The 27731-nt window shown below is 45.2% G+C and overlaps 2 protein-coding genes across 2 annotated transcripts in view; both read left to right on the top strand.

The window, feature by feature from the left end:
- The window catches only part of GPATCH1 (G-patch domain containing 1), a 45757-nt gene extending 23165 nt beyond the window's left edge, over nt 1–22592 (top strand). Inside the window, exons 10-20 of the mRNA XM_021700920.2 lie at nt 274–478; nt 2593–2889; nt 4060–4238; nt 4505–4632; nt 5426–5562; nt 6113–6279; nt 12817–13033; nt 14437–14544; nt 16588–16685; nt 18223–18371; nt 22310–22592. Of these exons, the coding sequence (XP_021556595.2) occupies nt 274–478; nt 2593–2889; nt 4060–4238; nt 4505–4632; nt 5426–5562; nt 6113–6279; nt 12817–13033; nt 14437–14544; nt 16588–16685; nt 18223–18371; nt 22310–22340 (1716 nt within the window). The 3' untranslated portion in view covers nt 22341–22592. The remainder of the gene's footprint in view (nt 1–273; nt 479–2592; nt 2890–4059; nt 4239–4504; nt 4633–5425; nt 5563–6112; nt 6280–12816; nt 13034–14436; nt 14545–16587; nt 16686–18222; nt 18372–22309) is intronic.
- A 1215-nt stretch (nt 22593–23807) lies between these two features.
- WDR88 (WD repeat domain 88) overlaps nt 23808–27731 on the top strand; it is a 46264-nt gene continuing 42340 nt past the window's right edge. The window contains exon 1 of the mRNA XM_021700990.1: nt 23808–24119. Within this exon, the coding sequence (XP_021556665.1) occupies nt 23808–24119 (312 nt within the window). The remainder of the gene's footprint in view (nt 24120–27731) is intronic.

The following is a 27731-nucleotide window of genomic DNA, read 5'->3' as shown; positions in this document are numbered from 1 at the left end:
TTTCTTATCACATAAAATACGCGTATTCGCATCTCTCTGTAGAAGTGGGCAGGGGTAATATTAAAAATGTGTGGTCCCGGTGGCCCTCCAGATCCAGAATGGTTGTTGGCTGGATACCTGGAGGGGCTGTGCCCAGTGCGACCTCCCTGCTGGAGGCTGGCCTGGCGAGGGCAGGGTTAACAACACTCACGGGATACGGTTTTCTTGGGTAAGTCAAACATGGTCATCTCACAGCCTGTCTTTTCTGAGGTTTTTTTTTTTTTTTTTTTTAAGACTTACCCACCACCTGAATTGCCAAGAGACTATCGACCGGTGCATTACTTCAGACCTGTGGTAGCTGCAACCTCAGAGAACTCCCGCTTACTCCAGGTATTGTCCGAGTCAGCTGGAAAGTCAGTGCCTGACCCGGGGACACACAGTAGACACCAACTGAATGCCTCCAAACGGGGGGAGTTGCTGGGAGAAACACCTGTTCAAGGTAGGTGCCATGAAGAAGATTAAGAACGTTACGTTTATAATAATTGGAGTTACCAAAATCAAAATGGACAGTTGTTTTCTCAATGACACCTTTTAGGTGGTTTAGTACTCCCACACGGGGAGAACAAAATTGTGTATTGTGAATGGCACACATAGCAGTGTATGGATCCCTTTTTTTTTTTTTTAAGATTTTTTATTTATTTATTAGAGAGAGCACAAGCAGGGGTAGCAGCAGACAGAGGGAGAGGGAGAAGTAGGCTCCGTGCTGAGCAAGGAGTCTGATGTGGGACTCGATCCCAGGACCCTGGGATCATGACCTGAGCCGAAGGCAGACGCTTAACCGACTGAGCCACCCCGGTGCCCCCATATCCCATACTTTTTTTTTTTTTTAAAGATTTTATTTATTTATTTGACAGAGAGAGAGATAGCTAGAGCAGGAACACAAGCAGGGGGAGTGGGAGAGGGAGAGGCAGGCTTCCTGCTGAGCAGGGAGCCCGATGTGGGACTCGATCCCAGGACCCCAGGATCATGACCTGAGCCGAAGGCAGACGCTTAACGACTGAGACACCCAGGCGCCCATATCCCATACTTTTTAAGACTTGTTGTCTTCTAACATAAGTTTGGGTTGTGCCATTGAAATCACAACCCTGGTCTTAAGCTCAGCAGTTTTCAGACTTGGAATAATTGCCAGGAATGTGGTGCAGACCAGGACACGGTGCCTTCGCTGTCCCTACAGAGCCTGGGAAAGTGTGATTTTTTTTCTCAGGGGAAAGGGTACTGTAGCTAAAAGGAGCAAGTGCATCTGAAAGCATGGACAAGTGTGGAGAATCTCTTGTAGGTTGGTGCAGAAAGACCCGCGTTGAGAGGTGACCTTGGACTTGGCAGTTGGGAGCCTGATAGGTATCTCAAATATAATAGACCACAGCAGAAGTTGTGGTTCCCCACTTCCTATTCCAGATTTGCTCTTGCCCCGGTTTTCCCGTTGTCAGTGACCCACTGCTTAGACCAGAATGTAGGAATCCTAATTCCTTCCCCCGCTCCAAGTCCATCAGCGAGTCCTCTCAGCGCTGCCCCCAACACCCTGGGGACACCATCCTGTGTTTCCACTGCTTCCAGCTGGGAGTAAGCGCCCATCCTCCCTCACCTGGACCATTGTGGGGCCTCTTTATTGGCCTCCTTACTTTCCTGCTGTCCTCTCTGCTGATGAACCAAATCATATCACTGCCCCTCTTAAAACACTCCAGTCCTTCTCACACTGAAGACAAATCCAGACTCCCCCACAGGCTGCGTGATCCAGCCCTGACTCCTTTTCAGGCCATGTCTTATCCCACTCTCCCGTAACCCCCTGCACTGCAGCCTTGTGATCCTGCTTTCTGCCCTCTGACCCCGCCCACCACGACGTGCTGGCTGCTGGGGCCTTGACATTCACTGTCTCCTCTGCCTCTGCTCTTCCCTCACACTTTGGCTCCTTTTACTCAACTCACCACAACTACGATCTCTTTGGAGGGAGCTTCCAGACTTTCCCTGCCCCCCCCCCACCACGTGCTAGTGATTCTCCACACCCCACTCCCAGCCCTCGTCTGTCAGTCTCCTTCGGTGGTGTCACCCTGTTTCCTTTACGGTCCTCCTCTCGTAGCCGTCCTCGGGGCTTGACTTTGGGCTTCTCTAAAGCCCGTGCCCCCAGCTAGTGAGAGCGGGGCCTTGTCTGCGGTGTCCTCACAGCCCAGGCCAGTGCCCTGGGGGTGCTGTGACAGGAGTGAACGCTGCAGGGGCAGCTGGCTCTGAACCGGGGCTTGTGCCGGGCAGGACTGTCGGGTGGTGGCCCCTCAGGCTGGGGGTCCCGAGCCGGGGATGTCAGCTCCCTCATTCTAGGACCACTCACTGCCCCGATAAACATCTGCGTTTTGGCCTGCACTTCTGCCCGCTGTAAAGCACGAGTCTTGTTATTTCATCACTGTCTAGTTCACAGGGCTGTTACGAATACAGATGGAAAATCTAAGTGTGACATGCTCCAGCGACATACATTTGTGATATCGAATGCATATGCACCACAGAAATGTCAATATAGTTGTCTTAGGATACTTCTCATCTCTTCCTGTTATTGTTTTTATTTAGGTTCGGCTACTTCAGTGTTAGAGTTTCTGTCCCAAAAAGATAAAGAGAGGATCAAAGAAATGAAGCAGGCAACTGACCTGAAAGCAGCTCAACTCAAGGCCAGGAGTCTGGCCCAGAATGCCTCCAGCAGCAGAGCCCAGCCCTCCTCCTCAGACGTCGGGCACTGCTCGTGGCGCGTGGCACTGAGTGGTGGGACAGCCCCCATGAGAGCCAGCAACTTCAAACCTTTTGCAAAAGATCCAGAAAAGCAAAAACGATATGAAGAGTTTTTAGTAAATATGAAACGGGGTCAGAAAGGTGGGTGCTAGGCCTGGGTCTCCCACCTCTCAGCTGGAGGGAAGCACTCTCGCTCTTCTGGCCCTAGTCCCAGATTTGGATTTGAAGCATCCCACTCTGCCAGTGTTTTGCTTTGTCCGGCTGCAAAGATTGTAGTCCCTGGCTCTTGACCTTAAAAAGTAAGAACAAGTAGCTTGTGTTTCTCCATATCTCAGGTCCCAAAGATAGCTGTTGTAAGTAGAGAGAACACGCCTTGGTGGTGGCTAATGCTAAACCACAGACCGTTTACTATTTGCAAATGCTTGCCTTCTGTAAGTGTTCTATTTCACACCAAGAGAACAAGGTCATCTCCCACTTTATCTTAAAATCCTAATAAACCAGCCCTAAATCATGGTCTAAAATTTGATTTAAAAAGGTAGTTGGCTTTGAACCATTACAAGGGGAAAAATCACTCTCTAGTCTAGGGAGTAAATTTGGGCAGACTGAGGAGGGGGATTGGTGTCATTCACGGTAGTGGTTGTGAGAGTCGACAGCAAATCTGAAGCATTGGTTTTCTTTTTTTTTTTTTTTTTTAAGATTTTATTTATTTATTTGAGAGAGAGAAAGGACAAACGGTGGGGAGGGGCAGAGGGAGAGAGGGAGAGAAGCACACTCCCTGCTGAGCAGGGAGCCCGACTTGGGGCTCCATCCCAGGACCCTGAGATCATAACCTGAGCCAAAGGCAGACACTTAACTGACTGAGCCACCCAGGTGCCCCTGAGGCATCAGTTTTCAAAAGCAGAGGGCGGTCTATTGTGACTTTACTCCCTACTAAGAACCCACCCACTGATGTTTATTTGTTGAATTTAAAAAAAGTTAGAGAAAGTGTTTTTTTTGCCAAAACTAGGAATATAGTTGGGATGAACTTATCACTATTCAGGAGTGGTAGCAAGTTCCTGGTTTCGAAGATTTAACAAGCAAAATGTTTTTCTCTGTTCTGTGAGGTACACAGAATTCAATAAAAGAATCATGCTGAGGGGGAGAGCACTATTACCTGACAAGTACTCCCCACCATGCTCTTAGAAACCAGGGTAAGGATTGGCGTCCCCTCTGGTAAAATCTATAGGGATACAGTGGGACCCACTTGATATTCTCCTTTAAGCCCTATGTTTTTCCTAAGAGTGAAGCAATTTGTTTTTCCTTGTACTGTAGATGCCCTGGAACGTTGTCTGGACCCCAGCATGACAGAGTGGGAGCGAGGCCGCGAGCGGGATGAGTTTGCTCGGGCAGCTCTACTCTATGTGTCTTCCCATTCAACCTTGTCCTCCAGATTCACACATGCCAAGGAGGAGGACGATTCAGATCAGGTGGAAGTCCCTCGAGACCAAGAGGTCTGTCGCCACCATGTCCCTATCTGATGAATTTTAAAATTAAAACAAATATTTTGGATCCCTCAATGGAATGATCACCATAGACACAGTATTATAGAATAAGAAATGATTTTATGCTTTTAGCTTCCAATATAGTTCAGCAAAAAATGTTGCAGCATAACAGCTGTTTTGTAATTTTGGACGATTGCTTGAAAACTTTTCAGTGGAAGAGCAGTCAGGTCAATGGTGTGACCACTTGATGAAAGAGAATAAATGTCTTTTCCCAGAACGATGTCAATGACAAGCAGTCAGCTGTGAAGATGAAGATGTTCGGGAAGCTCACCCGAGACACATTTGAGTGGCACCCTGACAAGCTTCTTTGTAAGAGGTTTAATGTCCCTGACCCTTATCCAGAGTAAGTGGATAAATCTGCCCTTACATCAGTACTCACTTTCCTGTATTAAAGCTATCTTTCCCTCTCAGCTACTCATGTAAATTCCCTTTTTCTAGATGAATTTACTTGTAAATGCTTAGAGTTGAAGGTTTAACTTCCATTGATTTGTTACTAAAAAAATAAGCAAACATCCAGGAAGCAAACTTTATTCCATATCGAAGATACGAAACTCAGATATGTCAAGTTACAAAAACTTAATGCTCGTCTAATTTGCCGCTTTTTTAACAATGCACGTATAGTTTACATTTAAAATGTTACTTAGGCTAATTCTTTATAAAAGTTTGACACTTATTTAATTATAAACACTACAAAAAAGCATATATAGTTGAATCAGAGGTTTTGTCAGAAAATTTAGGTATATTTTTAGCAGTGGAACTTTTCCTTAATGGAAATACATTCTCTTTTTCTTTTTCTTTTTAAGTAGGCTCCATGGAGCCTAACATGGGGCTTGAACTCACAGCCCTGAGATCAAGAACTGAACTGAGATCAAGAGTCGGACACCTAACTGACTGAGCCACCCAGGCACCCTAGAAATACATTTTCAAATTTAAATTCTAGATCTTAACTATGATAGGGAAAACCTCATGGGCTCTAAAGTCAGCCATTCCAAATTCTTAAACTGCTTTGAGAAGCAAAATTACCCTCAGGGACCTCTTAGCAAGTAGAAGAGCTAGTGGTGAAAAACACGAGATGTTATCTAATAACACAAATTGTTATTAAAATTACACATATATGTTTTCTTTTCAACCCACAGTTCAACTTTGGTTGGCTTACCAAGAGTAAAACGTGACAAATACTCAGTCTTCAACTTTCTGACGCTCCCAGAGACAGCATCCTTGCCTCCAACTCAAGCATCGAGTGAAAAAGTACCACAGCACCAAGGTCCCGACAGTGAGTGGGGCTTCCTCGGGTCCATGTGCTGACCATGGTCTCAACCCCTAACCCATGGGGAAAACAGAATAAAGTCTTTTTTTTTTTTTTAAGATTTTATTTATTTATTTGAGAGAGAGAATGACAGAGAGAGAGAGAGCATGAGAGGGGAGAGGGTCAGAGGGAGAAGCAGGCTCCCTGCTAAGCAGGGAGCCCGATGTGGGACTCGATCCGGGGACTCCAGGATCCTGACCTGAGCCGAAGGCAGTGGCTTAACCAACTGAGCCACCCAGGCGCCCCCAGAATAAAGTCTTAAGGGTACACACAGTGCAAGCTCTCCCTCCATTAAGAGACTTGTTCATGTGAATACATTAGCTCATGTTGTAAGAGTCCAGATGTCTACTGTTTGGGGTCGGGACTCTGCCTCAGCATCTGCCACATTCCCAACACCTTACACCGTGCCTGGCCCATAGTAGGTTTGCTGATGTTCTGGAATGAATTAAAGAGCCATAGTGGAGAGCTTGCCTTTTGCTTGCTAATTCTGATATTATGTCTGTGTCCTACCTTTCAGAATCAAGAAAGCCATCCAGATGGGATACATCTAAACAAGAAAAGAAAGAAGATTCCATTAGTGAATTTTTAAGTTTGGCTAGATCAAAAGTTGGTCCACCTAAACAAGAGTCCAGTCCATTAGTAATCAAAGAGGAAGAGCATGTGACGGAATCGCTCTCAAATAAGGTATCTGGGGCTCCCAGGTTCTCTTTGCAGGCTGACTATGGCATTTGTCCTTCTCTATGATGGTGCTTTGTCATCACTTGATAGGAGGGATCCACAAACTTTCTGTGAAGGGCCAGATATTAAATATATTAGGCTTTGTGGGCCATATAGTGTCTGTCACAACCACTCAACTCTGCTGTTGAATGTGAAAGAAATCATAGGCAATATGAAAAAAATTGGGTTCATCTATGTTCCAATAAAATTTTATTTACAAAGCAGGCAGTGGGTTGGATTTCGCCCATAGGCTGTAGTTACCAACACCTGCTCTATATTACAAGAGTTTCAATCATATGTTTGATCATGAGGAAAGATTATAAACTTCTCTGCCAGGAATGGCTTTTACTTAGCAACAACCATTGAAATAAAATTCAATGTGTTTTCTTTTGTGGAGAATATAAACAAAATATACACTGTGTTTTTAAAGAATTACTGCTTTAATAGTTAAAACTTGAATTTAATAAAAAGTTAGTTTTATTTATAATAGCCTCATTTTTAAATGAACATGCATTAAAAGGTATAGTTCAGTGAGTTTTTATACATACATAGATTTGTGGAGGGGCGCCTGGGTGGCTCAGTCGGTAAAGCGTCTGCCTTTGGCTCAGGTCATGATCCCAGGGTCCTAGGATTGAGCCCCGCATTGAGCTCTCTGCTCAGCGGGGAGTCTGCTTCTCCCTCTCCCTTTGCCTGCCGCTCCCCCTGCTTCTGTGCTCTCTCTCTCTCTGTCAAATAAATAAATAAATAAAAATCTTAAAAAAAAAAAAAAAAAGACTTGTGGAACCACCACCACAATCAGGATGCAAGATGGTACTATCACCCCAAAAAACTCCCTCCCGCTCTCATACCCCCGCCTCCTGCAAAGGCCTACCAATCATTGATCCTTTGTCTCTATGGTTTTGTTCTTTCCAAAATATTATATAAATGGAATCAAACAATATACATACATAACTTTTTGAGACTGGGTTCTTCCACTCAGTATCAAACCTGTGAGATTCATCAGTAATGTATTATCAATAGTTCATTCCTTTTTATTGCTAAATAATATTTTGTTGTGTGGGTGAGCCACAGTTTGTTGGTCATTCACCCTTTAAGGACGTATGGTTGTTTCCGGCTTTTGGCTCTCATAAATAAAGCTGCTAATGACATTCATGTGCAGAGTTTTGTGTGAATATAAGTTTTCATTTCTCTAGGGTAAATACCCAATAGTGGGATTGCTGGGTAATATATACATGTAGATTTAACTTTGTAAGAAACTGCCAAACTTTATACCAAAGTGCTTGCTTTGTATATTTTGAAACTCTCTTGTTAGGTGCATACACATTTAGTATTGTTTTATCTTTTTGCTGAATCAAACCTTTTGTCATTAGGTAATATTACTCTTTATTTCTGGCAATTTGCACAGTATGTATTTTTTCATCTTTTTACTTTTAGCCTATTTATTTCATTGTGTTTAAAGTGGATTTTTGATAAAAAGTATGTCATTGTGTGTCCTTTTTTAATAATACATTTAGATAATCTGTATGTTTTACTTTGTGTGTTTTAGCCATTAGCATTCAATGTAATTTGTTGATATATTTGGATTTAGGTCTACAGTTTTGTTTCCTGTCTGTTCCCACTCTTTTTTTGTTGCTCTCTTTCTCCTTTCTTACTTTCTTTTGTATTACTTGAATAATTACCAGTATACTATTTTTAATTTATCTATTACATTTTTAACTCTATTTTTTTAATGATTGCTCTACAATATACATGTTTAGTTTTTCACAGTTTACTTAGAATTGATATTGTACCATCCTAAGAGGAATGTGGAATCTTTACCTCTCTCTAGGTCCCTTCACTCTACTGGCTTTATAATGTTGCCTTATGTATTACGTGCACACACACTAAAAACCTCATAAGAGTTTTTTAATTTTTGCTTTCAGTTGTTATACATGTTTAAAGAACTGATGAGCTGATAATTCGTTTTATTTACTTAGATATTTACCATTGCTGTTGCAATGGTAACAGCTTTCTCTCCTATCAGTTCCTCTGTTTGAGGAACTCCCTGTATTGAGCATTTCTTTTAGAGCAGGTGCAACAAGTTCTTTTCTTAATTTTTCCTTCGTCTGAGAATGTCCATGTTTTATCTTCATTCCTGAAGGATGTTTTTGCTGGATATAGAATTCTGGGTCAACAGGTGTTTCCTTTTAGCCCTTTTAAGAATGTTGTGCCACTTTCCTCTGGCCTTCCTGATTGCCGATAAGAAATCTAGTGGTTCAGCTTGTCGTTCCTTTCCTTAGGATGATGTGACTTTTCCTCTGGCTGATCTCAAGATTTTCACTTCATCTTTGGTTTTTTCCTGTTTGACTATGATGTGTCTGAGTGTGGATTTCTTTGAGATTCTTTTGTTTGGGGTTTGCTGAGCTTCCTGAATCTTGTCTTTCACCAAATCTGGGACATTTTCAGCCATTATTTTTTCAAATATATTTTCTGCTCCACACTCTCACACCTCTCCTGGGACTCTGGTGACATAAACGTTAGACCTTTTGATATTGTCCCGCAATTCTCTTTTCAATCTGTTTTCCCTCTCTGTTCAAATCAGATAATTTCTATTGATCTGTCATCAAGTTCACTGACTCTTCTGTCATCTCCATTCTGCTAGAGAACCCATCCAGCGAATTTCTTATTTTGGTTATTGTATTTTTCATTTCTAAAGTTCTCATTTGGTTCATCTTTATATCTTTTATTTCTTTGCTGAGACCCTTTTATCCTTCCATCTGTTTAACCTTATTCTTGAACCATGTAATAGTGGCTTTAAAGTCTGCCACATAATTCTAACACTTTTGTCATTTGGGGTTAGTATCTATTGGTTGTCTTTTGCAAGTTGAGTTTTTCCTGGTTGGTTGTATACCAAGTAATTTTGGATTACATCCTCGACATTTTGGATATTATGTTATGAGACCTTAGGTGTTGTTTAAATTACAGGGAGAATGGGGAAGTTTTGTTTTGTTTTGTTTTAGCAGACAGCAGACCTAATTAGGTTCAGGCTACATCCCCGTTCCAGCCCACCTGAGTTCAAATGTCATTCCAGTTTTCAGAGTCTTTATAGTGCTATTCAGATCTTTCCTGCGGGTGTACTTCCCAGTGGCTGGTCTGGGACCTGGCTGGTAGTTAATCCCCTAGATCTGTTATCAAAACCTTTGGTTTGCTTTTTAGAGTCAGATTTACCCTTGCACAGCTCAGAGGTGAGCCAGGAGCTCACAAACGTTCTATAGGATCACTCTCTTGAGCTCCTCATCATGATCTTCCTGATGCTGTCTGACTTTCAGGCTCCCTGTCACATCCTCCATTCAGAAGGCTGGCACTTAGTTTCCCTGCTCTGGGTTGCACTTCCTATGACTTTATCTGTGGCTGGAGTCAGGTGGCAAGAGGGCAAGAAGAGGGAAAAAGCAGTAGGATTTGCTTCAGATTGTTGAGATCACAGCTTCTCTGGTCAGAGAAAAGGGTTCCCATCTGTCAAAGCCTGGCAGCTGCTGCCACCATGGATTTGGAACCTCTCCATGAGGTTTCTACTGTTATTTTTTATTTTTTATTTTTGAAGATTTTTATTTATTTATTATTTGACAGAGAGAGAGTGAGAGAGGGAACACAAGCAGGGGGAGTGGGAGAGGGAGAAGCAGGCTTCCCGCTGAGCAGGGAGCCCGACGTGGAACTCGATCCCAGGACCCTGGGATCATGACCTTAGCCGAAGGCAGATGCTTAATGACTGAGCCACCCAGGCGCCCCTCCACTGTTATTTTTTAAATGGCATAAAACCTTACTCAGGGATTCTGGCTCTGTGCTATGGTCATTGGGTTAGGAAGACTTCTAGATTTTCCCAGAAATCATGTTGAGATAGTATTTAGATAATTTTGCCTGGAAAAAGTCTTAGTTCTTGCTTTTTCACTTATTAGCCAGGTGACCTTAGGAATCTCGCTTCCATTCTCTGGGTTATTTAATTTCTTTCTTTGAAAACTTTTTCTGAGTTGGCATAGTGTGAATGGCCATTAGTGTCTGTGAACACGGATATGGGCCAGTTGCCATTCAGTTGCGGCCTGTGCATGTGATGCTGATATCTGTGGTTTGCCGTAAAGACATCAGATTCACGACTTTTCTGGGGAATTGTTGCCATGAGTTCCTGTACTTCCCTGTCAGCCTCTCTCTCCTGACTTCTTGTATAATTTTTTAAAAAGATTTTATTTATTTATTTGAGAGAGAGAGCAGGAGCGGGGGAAGCGGCAGAGGGAGAAGCAACAGCAGACTCGCTGCTGAACAGGGAGCCCTACTCAGGGCTCGGTCAGAATCCTGAGATCATGACCTGAGCTGAAGGCAGACTCCTTCTTGTATAATTTTGAACAATTTTGAAGCAGTGGCAGAAGTTTAAATATAATTTAGATACTTTTGTTCCCTGAACCACTTGAGCATAAATTGCCAACCAGGTGCCCGGCTCTGCTGTGTTTCCTTCAAGGAAGGGTGTTCCCCTGTAGAAACGAAGTACATCCATCAAGGTCTGGGAATCAGCACTGATGCATTCCTGCTGTGTCTAATCCTTGGACCCATTCAAGTTCCACCAGTTGTCCTAATAATGACCTTTATGGCAGAAAATGCAGCTCGGGGTCACTCATTGCATTTAATATCAGAGCCCCTTTAGACTCGTTCAGTCTGGTACAATTCCTGTCTTTCAGGATCTTGAGGCTTAAAGATTACAGGCCAGTATTCTGTAGAGTGTCCTCAGTTTGGGCCTCTCTGATGTTTCCTCAGGATTAGATTCAGGTTCTGACCTTTGGGCAGGGGGCTATGGCTGGGCTCGCACTTCATGCTGTCAGGCGGTGCATGGCATCCACTTGTCCCGTTGCTGGTGTTCACTTTGGTCACTTGAGTAAGGTGGTATCTGCCAGTCTTTATGTTGTGAAGTTAGTTTTTTTGCCCTCTGTACTTAATAAGTACTTTTATTTATTAATTTATTACTAATTTTTACTTAATTATTTTATTTTTTATTTATTTTTTAAAGATTTTATTTATTTATTTGACAGAGAGATAGCGAGAGCAGGAACACAAGCAGGGGGAGTGGGAGAGGGAGAAGCAGGCTTCCCGCGGAGCAGGGAGCCCAGTGCGGGGCTCGATCCCAGGACCCCGGGATCATGACCTGAGCCGAAGGCAGACGCTTAACGACTGAGCCACCCAGGTGCCCCATACTTAATTATTTTAATGAGTATCGAGGAGCTCTGAAATATATACATATTTTGTTCCTCATCAAACTGTGGACCCATGGTTTCCTGTTTTATTTAAGGGCTAACTCAGTACTATCCTTATTTATTTTAATGTTCAAATGGTCTTAGTTTGGCTGGCTGGAGCTCCTTCAGGAGGTTGGCTTCTGTGTTTTTTTGGGATATTCCTCTTACTCTGTAAGCTTGTCTTTGTTCTATGGGCACAGTGATGTCCGGGCGTATCTTTGTGTTTATTCAGCCCCAGCTCTGGAATCAGTCCTTTCTCCAAGGTACCCCAGTTATTTTTAGTAGGGAATGGTGTACTTTTCTTCTTTAATTTTTTTCTGTGAAGAGAGTTTATTTTAACACTACAAACGTCACTGTCTTGTACCAGTTTTCCTCCTGTGGGTATTTGTAACTCTGCTCCAGAAACTGGAGGTGATAGGGTATGGGGAGTGATCCCGCTGAGAGTGAGGAGAACCAGTGGTAGAGTCCAGACCCACCCCCTTGGCACGAATTCGCACCATGAGTGCATCCTCGTGTCTCTGACCTGGGTTCTTCAGGGGTACAGTGGAAGGACCGGAGTGGATTCTGATCGAGGCCAGTCCCAGGGCTCTCTGTCTCGTCACGGCTGTTTGCACTTAGCACATCAGATTACCCCACGCCCGTCTGGGGAGAAGCTGCTGGTGGGGAGGAGTCGTGTCTTCTTCATGCCTTTGCTCCTTGTTTATTTAATTGAGTTTGTACAAAGTTACTGCCTGTCTGTTTGGCGAATCTGATTGTCCACAGCTGGGCTTCTTGTAGGAATAGCGATGTGTAGTTGCAAAGGGAAGTTCCTTGACTGTGGAATCCACATGCTCCCCGCGCCCTCCCCTCCGTGTGGAGCCCGGTTTTCTCGGCAGCATTTTATCTGAGTAGCCTGCCTTCATTAACCTCTCATCTTGGCCCTCTGAAGGCTCGATAGACTCTTGAAAACAGGACAGAGGCACTGTGCTAGTTCCCACTGCATTTTTGTGGGTCCTTTGCCATTCTGATGAATGACCCATCTCCAGGAGAGTCTTTGGCTGCTTCTACCAGTTGGCTCGTTCTGCAGTTGAATCAGAAACATCAGAAAAATAAATGCCATGTGAGCGGTCATTGTTTAGCTAGGCAGCTCATGGGTGGGGAACCCATGTACCTGAGCATAAACATGTGTGTGTCTCTGTTTGTCTTTCTAGAAGGTCTGGCTCCCCTCACCTTTACTTCTTCATTCCTGACTCTTATTTCATTGTTAATACAGAATATAAGCAAAGGTGCAGATTCACAGCCTGAAGGAGAAGGCAGCCGTCCATCCATGGACTTATTTAAGGCCATCTTTGCCAGCTCATCCGAAGAGAAGTCCTCATCCTCTGAGGATGAGCAAGGTGACAGCGAGGATGATCAGGCAGGTCCTGGGGAGGCTGACTTCAAAAGCTCCCAAGAGACTGACTCGGTGGAAACCTCATCTGTGGCACGCGGTACATGGATACTTTAGATTTGGGGATCTAAAGAAGAAAATGAGGATGTCTATAGAGAAGCTGCTTCTTTGTTTAGTGTGCAGTTCTTTTTTTTTTTTAATTTAAGTTCAGTTAGCCAACATATAGTACATCATTAGTCTCAGAAGTAGCGTCAACAATTTCTCAGTTGCGTGTAACACCCAGTGCTCATCACATCACGTTAGTGTGCAGTTCTAACCCAGGATAATTAGCAAGCAATGATGTTTTAATCTTTTACATTTTTAATTGTGGCATCAGATATAAATTTCTGGTGTATTTTTAGGATAGCTGTGTTTGATAATATTGATTTTCCTTACCCTAGTTGAGAAGAATTTAAAACTAGTAAAATTTTTGTTTAAAAAATAGATTTTTTTTTTTGACCTGGTTGATGATGAGGTGCTAGGATTATTGGCAGCATTTGGTCCTGAGGAATACAGGGGCTCTTCCCCGAGCCGCGAGTTTTGGCACAGAAAAGGAGGCCCTTTGGCGCTTGCAAGGGCCAGAGGCTTTTCAGATGCTTGGGTGGGTGGACAGAATTTTCCATCTCAGCCTTTGGGTGGTCTGTAATCCCTGTCAGTCTGTGGTGGACTTGGGTATAATATTTTTAGTGTCTTTAACCAAAAAGTTGCAAAGAGATATAAAATATTGTTTATTCTTAGGTGATTCACAAATGCCTATTTCCTATTTCTGTGGGGGGAAAAAAGCCACCCAACTTATTTTTTATTTCAAAGTGATATATACTTGAATTGTTAAAGTTTAAAAATATAGAAATGTAGAAAGCTGAAGTCCCTTGGAATCCCACTTCCCTGAGATAAACATTGTTAATACTTTGATGCATATTTTTCCATACTTTTTGCATTTTTCTTTCCACTCTCTGAAAACATATTACTCTGTTTAAAAAACGAGATTATTACTGTGGATATGGTAATTTGTTTATATTCAGCTTTTCCCCTCTTTGATAATTTATTTAGAGTGAAATTAAACTTTCTGAGCTGGGACATAGTCTTAGATCCCCGTTGGTAAGTTTTTCTTCTTCTCAGAGGATATCTTTCCTTGAGGACATCTTTCAACCCTTCAGGTCTCAGTGAGGTGATCCCGAGCACGTGCTATACACACCCTGTGTTGCAGCCCCTGGTACACTTGGTTGCAGGTGGCCCGTGTGACTGACTTCCCAGCTCAGATGTCCACGAGGTTGGAGGTCAGGTTTACATGCTCACTGCGGCTGTATCCTTAGCGCCTGGCGTGAGCTAGTTAAGCAAAGTGGTGAAGAAAAGCACGCATTATCTGGTGGCAACAGGTATTAATTGAAGAATCAAACACATTAGTATTAGTATAATATTATTTACTATTAATATAAATAGAATTAATACCCTGGTGTTTTTCAGCTAGCGAGCTGGCACCCCAGGAGCCCGCATCTTCCTTCCCGATACAAAAGCTGCAGATAGATGAAAGAGAACCCTTCGGCCCACGGCTGCCTCCCGTCTTCTGCCCCAGTGAGTTGAGAGCTCCTTGGTTCACCCATTTGTATCAGTACCAGTGTCTCCCCTGAGCTGTGACAACTCTAACCGTGTTATCACCTCTACCTGTCTAATCCAAAACGAGGCCAACCACGTACATACAGTTGACCCTTGAGCAAGGCAGGATTTAGGGGCGCCAACACCCTGCACAGTCGAAAATCTGCATATAACTTTTGACTCCCCCCAAAACTTAATTACTAATAGCCTACTGTGGACCGGATTCCTTACTCATCACATACACAATTGGTTAACACTTCTTATGTATGTTATATGTATTATGTACTGTATGCTTACAGTAAAGTAAGCTAGAGAAAAGCAAATGTTGTGAAGAAAATCACAAGGAAGAGAAAATACATGTACAGTACTGTGCTTATTGAAAAAAATTCACACATAGTGGCTCTGTGTAGACTTGTGTTGTTCAGGGTTCACTGTATATACATCTGTTTCTGGTTTATTTGTTCTTAGCCACATTTTGAATCTCATCGCTTCCACAGAGTGCCTAAATGATAGTTGTTGCTTTATAGCCTCCGAGACCTTGCAACATTTTTTCTTTCTAACACTCAGATACATACAGTAGAGTCCTGAGCGTCTCAGGTGTCATTTCGAGAAATAAAAAAAAGTAAAAATCTAGGACACAGAGATGGATGAGGAATTGCAGGGAGAAAGGTATTCAGAGACTTTTTTATAGTTTGGCTAATGTAGCAAATAAAGTAAAAGTAATTCTTTCAGAAGTAGACACAGTCCATCCTCCTCCCCCAGTATCAGTCAACAACGTCTTAAACTGACATCTCGTTAAAATGTTTAGACTGGCCTATCCTCTCCTTAAAGGCCAGGTTAGCAAACATCTGATAACCTGGCCCAGGTATGTAGATGACATAATTCTATTATTTACTTTATAGTTTCCTATAGCACCCACATATAAATATTGTTTTAGTTAGTAAAGCCAGTCTTCAAAGAGGTGATAAGAAAAGTGTGAGGTTTTGAAAAATTGCAGTGAATGTATTTCTGATTTGCTTTAGTTGTTCAGATCTTCAGCTTAAAATAAGTGTTTCAACATCTAAAAGCTAAGTTATTTATGCCCATTTCTCAGACCATCTTTGATAGCCTTAATTTTGTCTATGGGTTATCAAGGGGAAATGGTTTTTCAAAAATGAGCATTAAAAAAAAAGTTTGGGGAGGTCAGATTTTAAAATACCTGACCAAACTATGGGACTGGAGAGTTACAGGCACCTGCTCCCTGGGTTTGGAAATATCCATGCTTCTGAAACACCTCTCCCTTAGGTGGAAAAAGCTGATGATCTACCCTGCTTCTACTGTTGTTAATTTTTGCTGATTTGGTTACCTGGAAATTAATGCCCTATGAAAACATTTTGTTCAGCATTTGGAGGTGGAGAATTCAGGCATATGCCACTTGTTTGGTCATTTTTAATGACAACATACACTGTGTTGTTTTGATGCTAGTTTTCTAGGGCTTCAGTTCATAAGACAAATTCACATATAATGTGCCTTCATAAAGGGAGGAGTTGACATTTATGTGCCAGATTCTAGGCTATGGGATTGACGTGCCTGGTTCCATCCAGTCCTCTATGTCCCTGAGAGAACAGGGAGTCTTACTGTCTCTATTCATAGATGGGGAGACTGAGGCTTGGAGAAGTAGAGCAATGAACCCCTGCTGGCAACCTCAGCTGAGCTTCAGACTCTGTCTCTGAGCTTGCCGGAGGATATTAAATTGCAAAAGGCTTGTGCAATCTGGTCCACTTTTATCTTCATCTGACTCATCTAGCCATTAAGGCTGTGGCAAGATACTGGTTGGATCACACAGGTCGATTATTGAGGTTTCTGGCAGTTTCTAAATATAGAGCTACCAGGTGACATGCTAATCCGTTTGTTTATCAGTGAGGCAGGGCAGGAGTTCCGCCCTAATGTTAAACATTCCACCTACGTCAATGCGTTCCCAGTTCAATAATTTAGTCTTTCTTTTCCCCAGCAGTTCACGTGTGCATTACGTTTGCGTTTCAGATGTTCGTCAGACATTTGAGGCACCTCACAAAGAGAAACATAAAAAAAACAAAGAAAAACACAAGACCAAGAAGGAGCACAGACGGAGGAAAGAGAAGGTGAGTACCTTCTGGGTGTCCCAGGACCGGATGCAGGCTCTGGTGTCCCTGCTTCTGTCCTGCAGACAAGCCCCGCCCCCCCCTCGGGGCATGTGGGCCTCTGCACACTTGGGCAGAAATGTTGACATTCATGTAAACCTTCAATTTTCAAGAACTTTCAGACAGAATATTTTAATTATTCAGTTGTACTTAGAACAGTTTTTTTGTGAACATTAAAAAGGCAAAAAAGGGGGCGCCTGGGTGGCTCAGTCGTTGGGCGTCTGCCTTCGGCTCAGGTCGCGATCCCGGGGTCCTGAGATCAAGTCCCACATCGGGCTCCCTGCTCGGCGGGAAGCCTGCTTCTCCCTCTCCCACTCCCACTGCTTGTGTTCCTGCTCTCGCTGTGAGAAAATAAATAAATAAATCTTTAAATAACACATTAGTATTAGTATAATATTATTTACTATTAATATAAATAGAATTAATACCCTGGTGTTTTTCAGCTAGCGAGCTGAAATAAATAAATAAATAAATAAATCTGTCAAATAAATAATAAAATCTTTAAAATAAATAAATAATAAATCTTTAAAAAATTAATAATAAATAAAATCAAATAAATATATCAAATAAATAAATAAATAAATAAATAAAATAAAATGTCAAATAAATAAAATCTTTAAAAAAAAGTAGGCAAAAAGGACATTGAAATACTTTAGAGTAATGGTTGAATATTAAATAATAGAATAGTATTAATTGGCTATTCATTCAATATTAGATGAAGATACTGTTTTGAACATTTTTTCTCCACGACTTGGTCATCACTACAAACAGAGATTTGGGTCCATAGCTTGCTACTTGAGGTAAGGGAAAGTTGAAGGAGTAGTGTTTGCTCCCACCCTGATACCCCCGATCCCATGATCCGTGTGTTTCCAGCGATGGCACAGGCTTTTAATTCAGTTAATGTGAGTGTTGGGTCCCAGAGTGCTCTGGGCAGTGGTGGAATGGATGACAAACAGCTCCATGATTGGCTACCTGACAGAAAGGATTCCTGAGCTTGGAAGATGATGAAAGTTCTGTTGTGGTGACAGGGGAAAAAATGTGCTGCCAGGTTGAAAACCAAATTCATTTGTTTCTTACCAATGTATCTGCTCTTCTCTGACCTTCTACTCGTTTCTTTGTTGTGCTTTTCCACCGTGCTTGTCATCCTGATAGGTAGTTGATCACATACGCCTAATGACATGGACCATTGAGGTCATGGGAGGTGACAGGGGTCACCTGGGATAAGATGGGGGCTAAGTGGCAAGATGGCATGCTGCCTGCATCTGCCTGGTTCTGCTGTGTCTGCGCTGGAGGACCAGTTCTGAGTGTGCGGGGTGGAGAGTGCGCACAGCTGCGTGCCCTGGGCTGTCCCATAGGAGGCTCATTCCAAATGAGGTGTTTTGTCTTTGTTTTTGAATGACCCCAGCAACCAAATGCCTCCTTAGCCTGTCATCATAGGAATCAGGGAGGGAAACACCCATTTGTCCCCCTCCACCCTTGCCTCACTATTCTTTTTCAGAAAAAGAAGCACCGGAAGCACAAACACAAAGGCAAGCAAAAGAATAAAAAATCAGAGAAGAGTAGTAGTTCTGAGAATACGGACAGCAGCGACAGCCAGAGTGATGAAGAGGGGCCTGCAGACCTGTCACCCCAGGAACTGCTCAGAAGGTAGGGAGTGGGGCATGGTGGTTTTCAGAAACCCTCCAGAGGCTTGTTGGAATCTTGATGTAGTTGCTGAGAGGCAGATGTCAGAAATGATAAATTTGTATATTGACTAGGCTTTTTAGAAGTTCATTTTTTCCTTACGCAAGTAATATATGAATATATTATCATTGTGAAAATTCAAACCTTACAGATAAAGCTTCAAGTGGTCCTCGAGCAGTTTCCCAAACCTCTCTCTCTAGCAACCTCTGCCGTCAGCTTCATGTCTAACTTTCAAGAATTTTTTGTTCAGTCTTTCTCATACACACATACACACACACACACAACATAGGTACACATGTTTTGTTGCTGCACATTTTTAAAATAAATAATACAATTTTATGTAGCATAAATCTATGGAGTATGAACATGTAGAATGAAGAAATACTGCCAAATTATTTCCGGAAGTGTCTGTATCCATTTTACCTTGTTACAACATCAATTACAAACAGTTCAGAAATGTTTGCCAGCACGATGGGCCTTCGAAGAATGGCATCTCACTTTTAATTTGTATTTCTGGGACTAGTAATGAGGTTGAGTGGCTGGAGGACAGCCTTTGCCCATGTGCTCGCTTCTGAGTAGCTTGCTCACATTCTTTGCACAGTGTTCTGTTTTCTGTTACATTGTTTTACTTGTTTCAGTCAAGTAAGGTAGTATTTTGCTGATTTTTAGGAATTAAAAAAGGATAATTCTGGATATGAATCCCTTGTGTTTTAGTGTGTTACCTATCATGTGACTTTTAATTATCTTTGTTGTACAGAAGCTCTAATTTTTGGTGCCCTCAGTTTTACCAATGGTTGGGGGGGGGGTATGTTTTATAATTTTGTCTCCTAAAGGTCTTCCCTAACCCAAGAGTTTATATATGTTTATGAGCTATTCTGCTTTTATAGTTTTGTTTTTGTTTAATCTGTTTGGATTTTTTGGTTTTGTTTTTTGTGAACAGAGTGGGGTAGGCCTCTAGCTTACCTTTCTCCAAATGGATAGCTAGTTGTATTAGTCAGGGGAGTGAACTAGCTCCATGAAGCTCCCCACATCCCCACAGTGGAGCATAAAGAAAACCAGGGGACTGCCCTGCTGGCTCAGTCAGTAGAGCACGCCACTCTTGATCTCAGGGTTGTGAGTTTGAGCCCCACGTTGGGTGTAGAGAGTACTTAAAATAAATTAATATTTTAAATTAATTAAAATGAATAAATTAATTAATTAGAAAAAAGAAAAGAAAACCAAGAAAGGTACTCAGGACCCCAGTTTGTTCTGCTTCAGTGCACGGACCTCCTAGGAGGGGATGGGTGGAGGGTGGCATTGGGGGTGGTTGTGGTCCTGCCTGGATATCACGGTCTTCACTGCTGCATGGCCTGGTCACCACGGGGCTGGGAAAGGGAAGTCCAGCTGCGGGCTCAGGATGAAGGGGGAGAGGCGGGGGTGAGCGCTCCATGTCAGCCCTATGCGCCGAACCGGCTCATTAAAGGTAGAGTAGCTTGGTCGTGTCCTCAGTCCCTGTGCGGGCCTGCTCCTCCATTCTCCACTCTGGTTTCTTTCTTTCTTTTTATTTATTTATTTTTTTGAGAAAGCGTGAGAGAGCATGAGCAGGGGGAGGAGCAGAGGGAGAGGGAGAAGCTGACTCCCCCCTGAGCATGGACCCCAATGCAGGGCTCAATCCCAGGACCCCAGGATCATGACCTGAGCTGAAGGCAGACACTTAACACACTGAGCCACCCAGGTGCCCCTCTTCTGTGGTTTCTTAGCCATTTGGTACTGTTCTGTCCACACTGTTTTAATTACTCTGACCTTGTAAGCATATCTTGCCATCTGGAAATACAAGTGCCACCCATTATTCTTTTCCATTTACTTCTTCAGAATGGACAATACATCTCATGATTTCATGATTCAAAAATACAAAGGAAATGAGCATTTCAGTTTCTTTTTTTTTTTTTTTTTTTTTTTTAAAGATTTTATTTATTTATTTGACAGAGAGAGATAGCGAGAGCAGGAACACAAGCAGGGGGAGTGGGAGAGGGAGAGGCAGGCTTCCCGCCGAGCAGGGAGCCTGATGCGGGGCTTGATCCCAGGACCCTGGGATCATGACCTGAGCCGAAGGCAGACGCTTAACGACTGAGCCACCCAGGCGCCCCGAGCATTTCAGTTTCATCCCGAGCCTCCTGAAGTGGCTGTGCCCATTCCTGTTTCCCTGTCCTCCTGCACACCAGTATGATGGGGGGGCAGGGGAGGAGCACACCCCAGGCATGGCTCATATCATCCACATGAACCCCTGTGAGGCAGACACCTGGGCCCCCCCCCATCTTCATAGGTGGGACAGGGAAGTTAGGTCATGTGGCCAGGCCCACGGGACCTCACCAACACCTGAGACCCTCACCCTTGAGCATTTGGGGCCATCTGATGAGTCATTCCTGCAGGGGAAGCCCGTCAGTGCCCATTTGGAGGGCATGGTGGGAGGGCCGGAGCAGGGGCTTGCTGTGGGCACCGTGCAGCAGTCGGAAAACATGGGCACACAGCTCTGCAGTGATTGGATCTAAAACTTACCATCAAGAGACTCAAGGCTGCAGAACAGCGTATACAGGTGGTGCTGTTGATGTCCACATGTTGTCCTCAGGCCTTTGGGTTTCCCTGCATGCACACGCACGTACATCCTTGCCTAGGAAGAGGGCTGGAGGGGTTCTTACACCCCTGAGAGCATCTCTCTCCAAGGAAGGGAGGGGCAGAAGTGTAGAGTGCATTTATCTGACCCTTGTGGTTGCTACAGGTGTAGTCCCCACCACTCCTCACCCCAAGCTCCTAGGTTCTCCCCTGGGAGCCTGGAGGGCCCTCCATCCTCTGTGTCTTGCTCCCCTCTGCCTGTCTGCACCCATCTTCTAGGAGGGGTGATAGGAGGCTCACAACCACAGGGGCTCGTTTGCATTCCCAGCACCTGGCTTGGAGTGTCACTCTTGGTAGGGGCCCTGGTACTTCTCTTCTGGGACCCTGCAGTTTGGTTCTGGTGGAATCGCAGTCGGCTGCCTCCACCCCCTTCCCCCGACACACCGGTCTACTTCCTGTTTCTATCAGTTTGTCTTGCCCATTCTAGAATTTCATAGACATAGAATCATATGGTTTAGTAAACGCTGTAGTGCACACACATACTTACATGTGCACAGACCATAAGCTTCCAGCTGCATGCATTCTCGCTGCCTGATCAAGGGATACCCCAGCACCCCACAGCCACTCGTGTCTCCTCCCACTTAGCCTGCCTGCCCCCATTCCCACAGGTAACCCCTCTGCTGGCCTCTGTCACCATTGATTAGCGCTTGGACTTGGAGAAGGACTCTCGCCTCGGCCACATGATTCTGGCAGCAGCAGCTGGCTCGCCCTCATTGCTGTGGAGTAACCCTTTATGGGACCACAGAGTATTCATCTCTTCCGTTGTTGGGGACATCTGGTTTTCCACTTTGGGGCTGTTGAGCAAGGATCTAGAGGCAGTGTGGCCCAGCTCTACTCGATGAATGCCCTTGTGTCCGTGAAGCCGAGATTTAAGACTGTCAGCTTAGGAGCTTTTGGCCCTGGAACAAACATGTTTGTGTTGTTTTGTTTTGTTTTGTTTTGTTTTCAGTTCCTTCCCAGCGGTCCTACATGAGATAGGTGAAACCAGGATTAAAACTTGCTTTTATAAACAGGTCCTAATATGAAGTGTGGGGTGTGAGTCTCCCTGTGTGTTCTGGGGGCAACAGAGAAGCATATTAAGAAGGCAGATTAAATGATGCTTTCATAGTTTGCGGTCATCCTCTGTGTTCTGTGGGTACACGTGTGTCACTGGGACTTGGGGAGGTCTGGCATGCTCGGCTCCCACGGAGCTGTCTGGCTTTCCAGTTCTTACCTAATTGCCCTTCTTTCTCATTTATTATTTCCTTTTCCAGGCTGAAAAGTCTTCCGCTAAGGAGGCAGTAATTGAATTCTACCCTGGCCTGTCCCAGTCCCAGGTCTCCTCCGTGATGGAAGCTCATCGACTGCTCGCTTAATACATTGTACAGATTGTATTTATATGTAAATTCATGCTGTAAAATAATTTTTAAAACCTTGACATTTCAAAGGCTGCCTTGGAAGGTTGCAGAAATTGATTTCTATTTTTAACTTCAGTTAGTGTCAGAGGAAATAATTCAGACTGTACAGTTTAATTAAAATGGAATTTTTCTATTTTCTTCTTGATTTTTTATTTCCTGAAACTTTTAAAAAGAAATGAAAAGTGAAAGGTTTTCTCTGATTTTGCGCATGAAGAAAGCCGAGTCCAGATAAGCACAGTTGGACTTAATTAAGGACTTGTAAGAGAGAAGGACGTGGTTGTTTCCCCATTCCTCAGGCACTGGGCTCCTGCCTCTCCTCGTGCATGGTGGTGGCCAGGAGCCCAATGGGCGGTCCAGTGCCAGGATCCTTGCAGGTGGCCTCAGCCTTTTAGGCTGAGGTCACCAAAGTGTCCCAGTCTCCGAGACCAAGCGCCAGAGAGTGTGCACCCACAGCCCAGGTCACACAGGCTCCAGGTCCTTGCTCTGCAGCCCTGGGTCCCCGCTCAGGAGCTGCCTCATCATCACTGATGAGACCTTGAGAAAAGTTGCAGGGGTTCAAAGTGACAGCATAGAAAGATCAGAAGGATTTCCAAAGTAGAAAGAAGGAAGAAAACCGCTTCTACTTCTACCATCCAGAGATGATAACCCTTAGTATTTGGGAATATCCACCTTTTTTTTTTTTTTTTAAAGATTTTATTTATTAGAGAGAGAGCTACAGAGGGAGAGGGAGAAGCAGGCTCCCCGCTGAGCAGGGAGCCAGACTGGGGACTCATCCCAGGACCCTGGGATCAGGACCCGAGCGGAAGGCAGACGCTTAACCAACTGAGCCACCCAAGCGACCCCCACCCAGTCTTTTTCTATCGGTGGGGCTGCTACCCGACTAGAGGTGACATTTGTTCTCTGTCATTGACATTGTGACAGATACTTACTTCATGCTCTTATATATTGTGTGTCCCCACTCCCAACAGCTGCATCTGAATTCATCCAGGGCCCATTCTGTAACTCAGTGACCATTTCTCTGTTGTTGACAAGAGTGGGTTGGCCAGGAGCCCCTGCACAGGCAGAGGGCACACAGAAATCGTCCCGGGAGAGGGAGCCAGGAAGACCCAAAAGGAGGCTGCAGGGATGGGGCTGCTGGTTTCGCCCGCTTGGCCTCAGTTCTTTTGTGTCCAGGCTCAAGCCCCGTTTTTCTGGGAGTAAGCGCGCCCCACGTGGAGCGGAGGCAGGGAGATCGCAGCGCCCGCGGAGGGCACGTCAGTCCCCGGAAGCGGCCGCAGGGCGCAGGCGCGCGGGGCCACCGTTCGCGGCCGGGCCCGGGTGCTGGGTGCCGGCCACCAGCAGGCCAGGCCCCGAGATGGCCTCCCAGGCGCCGTGCGCTCCCTGCTCCCCAGAATGCCTGGACGAGGACGGGAAGACAGTGTCCCAGCTGCGTAGCGTGCACCTGCCCTCGGTCCTCTCCAGCGACCTTGAGCAACTGTTCCATAAACTGCCCGGCACGGCTCTCATCAGGGCCTATGGCCGCTTCAAGCTGTCGACGTTGGAGGCACGCCAGGACGGGCTGCTGGCTCCCTTTGACCCGCTGGAGGTCAGCAGGGACTCACCACCACCCCAGGAGCACCCGAAGCCTGAGAAGAAGTTCTGGGGCGACCAGGAAACCCTCTCCAAGGTCAGACTACGGGGGTGGGTGAGGAACGCAGACTTGAACCCCGAACGTGGGGAGGTTGCAGTGAATGGGCTAAGGAGAGCCGTGGGGAGCCACTTGGTTTTGCCAGCCCGCCCCTCCCCCCCGTGAAGCCCCTGGGCTGCTGTCTCTGGGAAAACAAGGCTGTCCTGGGGGAGGATAGTGTTTCAAAGTGGGGGATCCTGACCCCACCCAGATTTCTGGCCGAGCCTCCCAAACGTCCCCATGGTGACATCCCCAAGTGCATACCCCAGGGTCAGTGAAGGAGCCCTCCGTACCCATGAAACAGTTTGCTCCAGAAACAACAGAAAACCTAGAAGAATGAAAAGAAAAACAAAAAAACACAAAACAACCCCCCTCTCCCAAAAAAAACCCTATCAACACTACTTTGTTTTCTCTGTGATACTTGAGAGACATTGCATTAAAACAAAGGCTGGTGACCAGGAGTAGGAAATAATCTGTGAACAGAGAGAATTCCTGGGGATGAAGAAGGATTTCCTAACCAAAATCCTCCGTGGAGGCTTTAAAATCAGAGCAGAGAACTGAAACAAAATTAGAATACAAAGCTCATGGGATACTCTGAGACCCAAAGAACAAATATAAAGGATCGATGACCGTGAGAGAAAAGGTAATGTGTGCCTGAGAGATCCAGAAGAGCCGATCTATACAGAGGAGGTGTTGGAGAGGAAGAGGAAGCAGGGGGAGGAAAGAAAGATAGAGAAGGAAGCAGGGAAGACAGTCTCTCTGGGCTGAGGAAAACGGTGGTGCTCCCTTGGAAAGAGCCAGTCCAGTTCAGTGCAAGATTGCAGGCAAATATAGCCCATCTTTAGTGAATGCCTGAGTTGCAAGGGTAGGAGCAAGGTGTGCATACAGACCACGGATGGAAAAGCCTGCGATCAGCTTGAGATGCTTGACTTCCTGGCCAGCCCTCAGAACACCTGGGAGCAGAGCCCACAGCGAGGATTGCTGATTGGCTCTGTGATCTCTTCCAGAAAAGTGTGTGTCAGCGCTTTTAGTCATATTTATTCCGATTTTTTTTTAAGTTAAAAAAAATTTTTTTTAAGGTTTTATTTATTCATTTGAGACACAGAGATACAGAGAGAGAGAGCATGAGCAGGGGGAGAAGCAGGTTCCCCGCTGAGCCAGGAGCCCGACATGGGGCTCGATCCCAGAACCCTGGGATCATGACCTGAGCCGAAGGCTCAGCAGTTTCATGGGTATGGAGGGCTCCTTCACTGACCCTGGGGTATGCTTAACCATCTGAGCCACCCAGGCGCCCCTGATTTTTTTTAAAGTAAAATTAAAGGAGAGCACAGAAATTTTCAGTAGAACACCCCCAAGATTCAAATTCAATAGATTTAAAATGTTCTGCTTTTTTTTTAATAGGTCTCCCTAGCATAGCAACCTTGTCCCCCCATTTCTTCTCTACAGAGGCAAGAAATGTTTCTAGTTTCTTCTGTAGTTTTACAGAGATAAATTATGCATTTCCCAGCACATACATGTATATATCCCCCCCTTTTTTTACACAAATGGAAGCATACCTTAGACCCCTTATGCACCTAGTTTTAAATTTTTTACTTAGCATATTTTAGAGAGCTTTCCATATCATAAAGAAGCAACTTCCTTGTTCTTTTTTACCGGTAGTATCCCACTGGCTGGCCATCTTCTGGTGACTTTAACCAGTCTCCTGTGGATGCACATTCAGGTGGCTTATTATTTTTTTTGACCTAAAGTTTTTATGACCCATGAAGATGACAGAAGTTGAGAAGGTTTGTAACTTCTCCCAGAGGAAAGTTTCTGACCTAAGAATTCTCTACCAGCCCAAACTGCTGATCCCCAACAAAGGCAACAGAAAGACATTTTCTTCAGACCTGCAAAGACTCAGAAATGATGCTTCTCTATGAGCACAAAGTTACTCAGGGGAGCACTCCAGCAAACAGAAAAAAAGAAAAAAAAAATCTCCCTCTGCCCCCCCCAGCTTTCTCCCTCGCTCTCTCAAATAAATAAATAAAATCTTTAAAAAAAATCCAAATGAAGCACTTCAGTAAAACAAAGAGCGGTTTAGAATAAACAGAGGGGACCAATGACTGAAAACAATACACTCTGGTTAACGTGGTTGTGTAGCTCAATGAAAATGTTAACAAATGATCTTTTAAAATGAAGGTGCGGGCGCCTGGGTGGCTCAGTCGTTAAGCGGCTGCCTTCGGCTGGGGTCATGATCCCAGAGTCCTGGGATAGAGCCCCACATCGAGCCCCACATCGGGCTCCCTGCTCAGCGGGAAGCCTGCTTCTCCCTCTCCCATTCTCCCTGCTTGTGTTTCTGCTCTGTCTCTGTCTCTGTCAAATAAATAAATAAATAAAATATTAAAATAATAAAAAATAAAATGAAGGTGCACAATGCAAAACTAATCATGTTCCAGATGATTTCATTGAAGTCTTTGAGATGGTTTGTTAAAGCACATTCTCAAGAGATAATGTTTCATTCCTGGTGTTTATTTAATGCACACTCACACAGGGATGTGTCACAATATTTTAAAAATAATTGGCTCAAGACCTCCCTTCCCCCCACACCAGTCTCGACCCGTGGCTTCCGGGCGCATTTAAGATGAAGTCCAGAGATCTGACCATGACTTTCCGGGCCATTTCGCAAATGGCTCATCTCGCTGTTGTCCCCCTTCCCTGTGACCTGCGGACATCCAGCTTGTACCGCCCCCGCCCCGGGAAGGGCGCCCCGCGGCCCAGGGTGCATGCGCAGCAGCCCGCTCACTTGCCTCCGGCCCTGAGCTGGCCCTGCGTGCTGGCTGTCGGACCGCCGCGCGCCACCTCCGCCGGCCGGCGGGGGCAGGAGCCTGTTCAGCCCCCGCCCCGCCCACGCGCACGGGGACTCTCGCTCCCCGCTTGGGGTCTTTGCCCCTCGGTTCCGGCCAGCCCTGCAGCACCTAGATCAAGGCCTGACGAGTCTATGACATATTTATTGATCAAGGGGAGGAACGCTATATATATATAAAAGAACTGATTTTTGCTTGTTGTTTTTACAAAAATTGGACTGTCCTCTATATGCCATTTTTGTTAGTGCCTCCAAAGACGTCTCTGTGTATTTGGAACGTCTCTCCGCAGCGCCTCGGGGTCCCTTTCCCTAATGAACCCCAAAGTACTATGCCCAGAAAAAACTCGGAACGGGCGTCCCCAGAAAGGATGATGGGGTTGAGGGGTACGCCCCCGCACCCCCGTTCCTGCTGGTCTGTTTGGCCATAATTAAGCTCTGTTTTTGCCAGGCGAGAACAAAGACCAAGGAGTTTGGCCTGGAGACCGAGGCAGCTGCAGAATGGGGAGCTGGGGGCGTCTCGGGCACCCACGACAGAAGGGGTAGCGTCCCGGGGAGGCGGCTGGTTCCCCAGGGCTGCTGGATGCCCCGGGGCCCGCCGCCCGCCAGGCTTGCCTACCTCCCCCTGGTGGCCGGGACCCCGGGCGGGGTGGCCGATTCCCTGTCCTACCTCTCCGCACTCCCAGGAGGCGGAGAATGCCTCCTTCCCCGCATCCCCACAACCCTGCGCTCCTCCCCCCCCCCCCCCCCCCCCCCCCCCCCCCCCCCCCCCC

Source organism: Neomonachus schauinslandi, chromosome 16, assembly GCF_002201575.2.
Source record: "Neomonachus schauinslandi chromosome 16, ASM220157v2, whole genome shotgun sequence".
NCBI lineage: Eukaryota > Metazoa > Chordata > Mammalia > Carnivora > Phocidae > Neomonachus > Neomonachus schauinslandi.
This window is presented reverse-complemented; position numbering and strand designations above follow the sequence as displayed.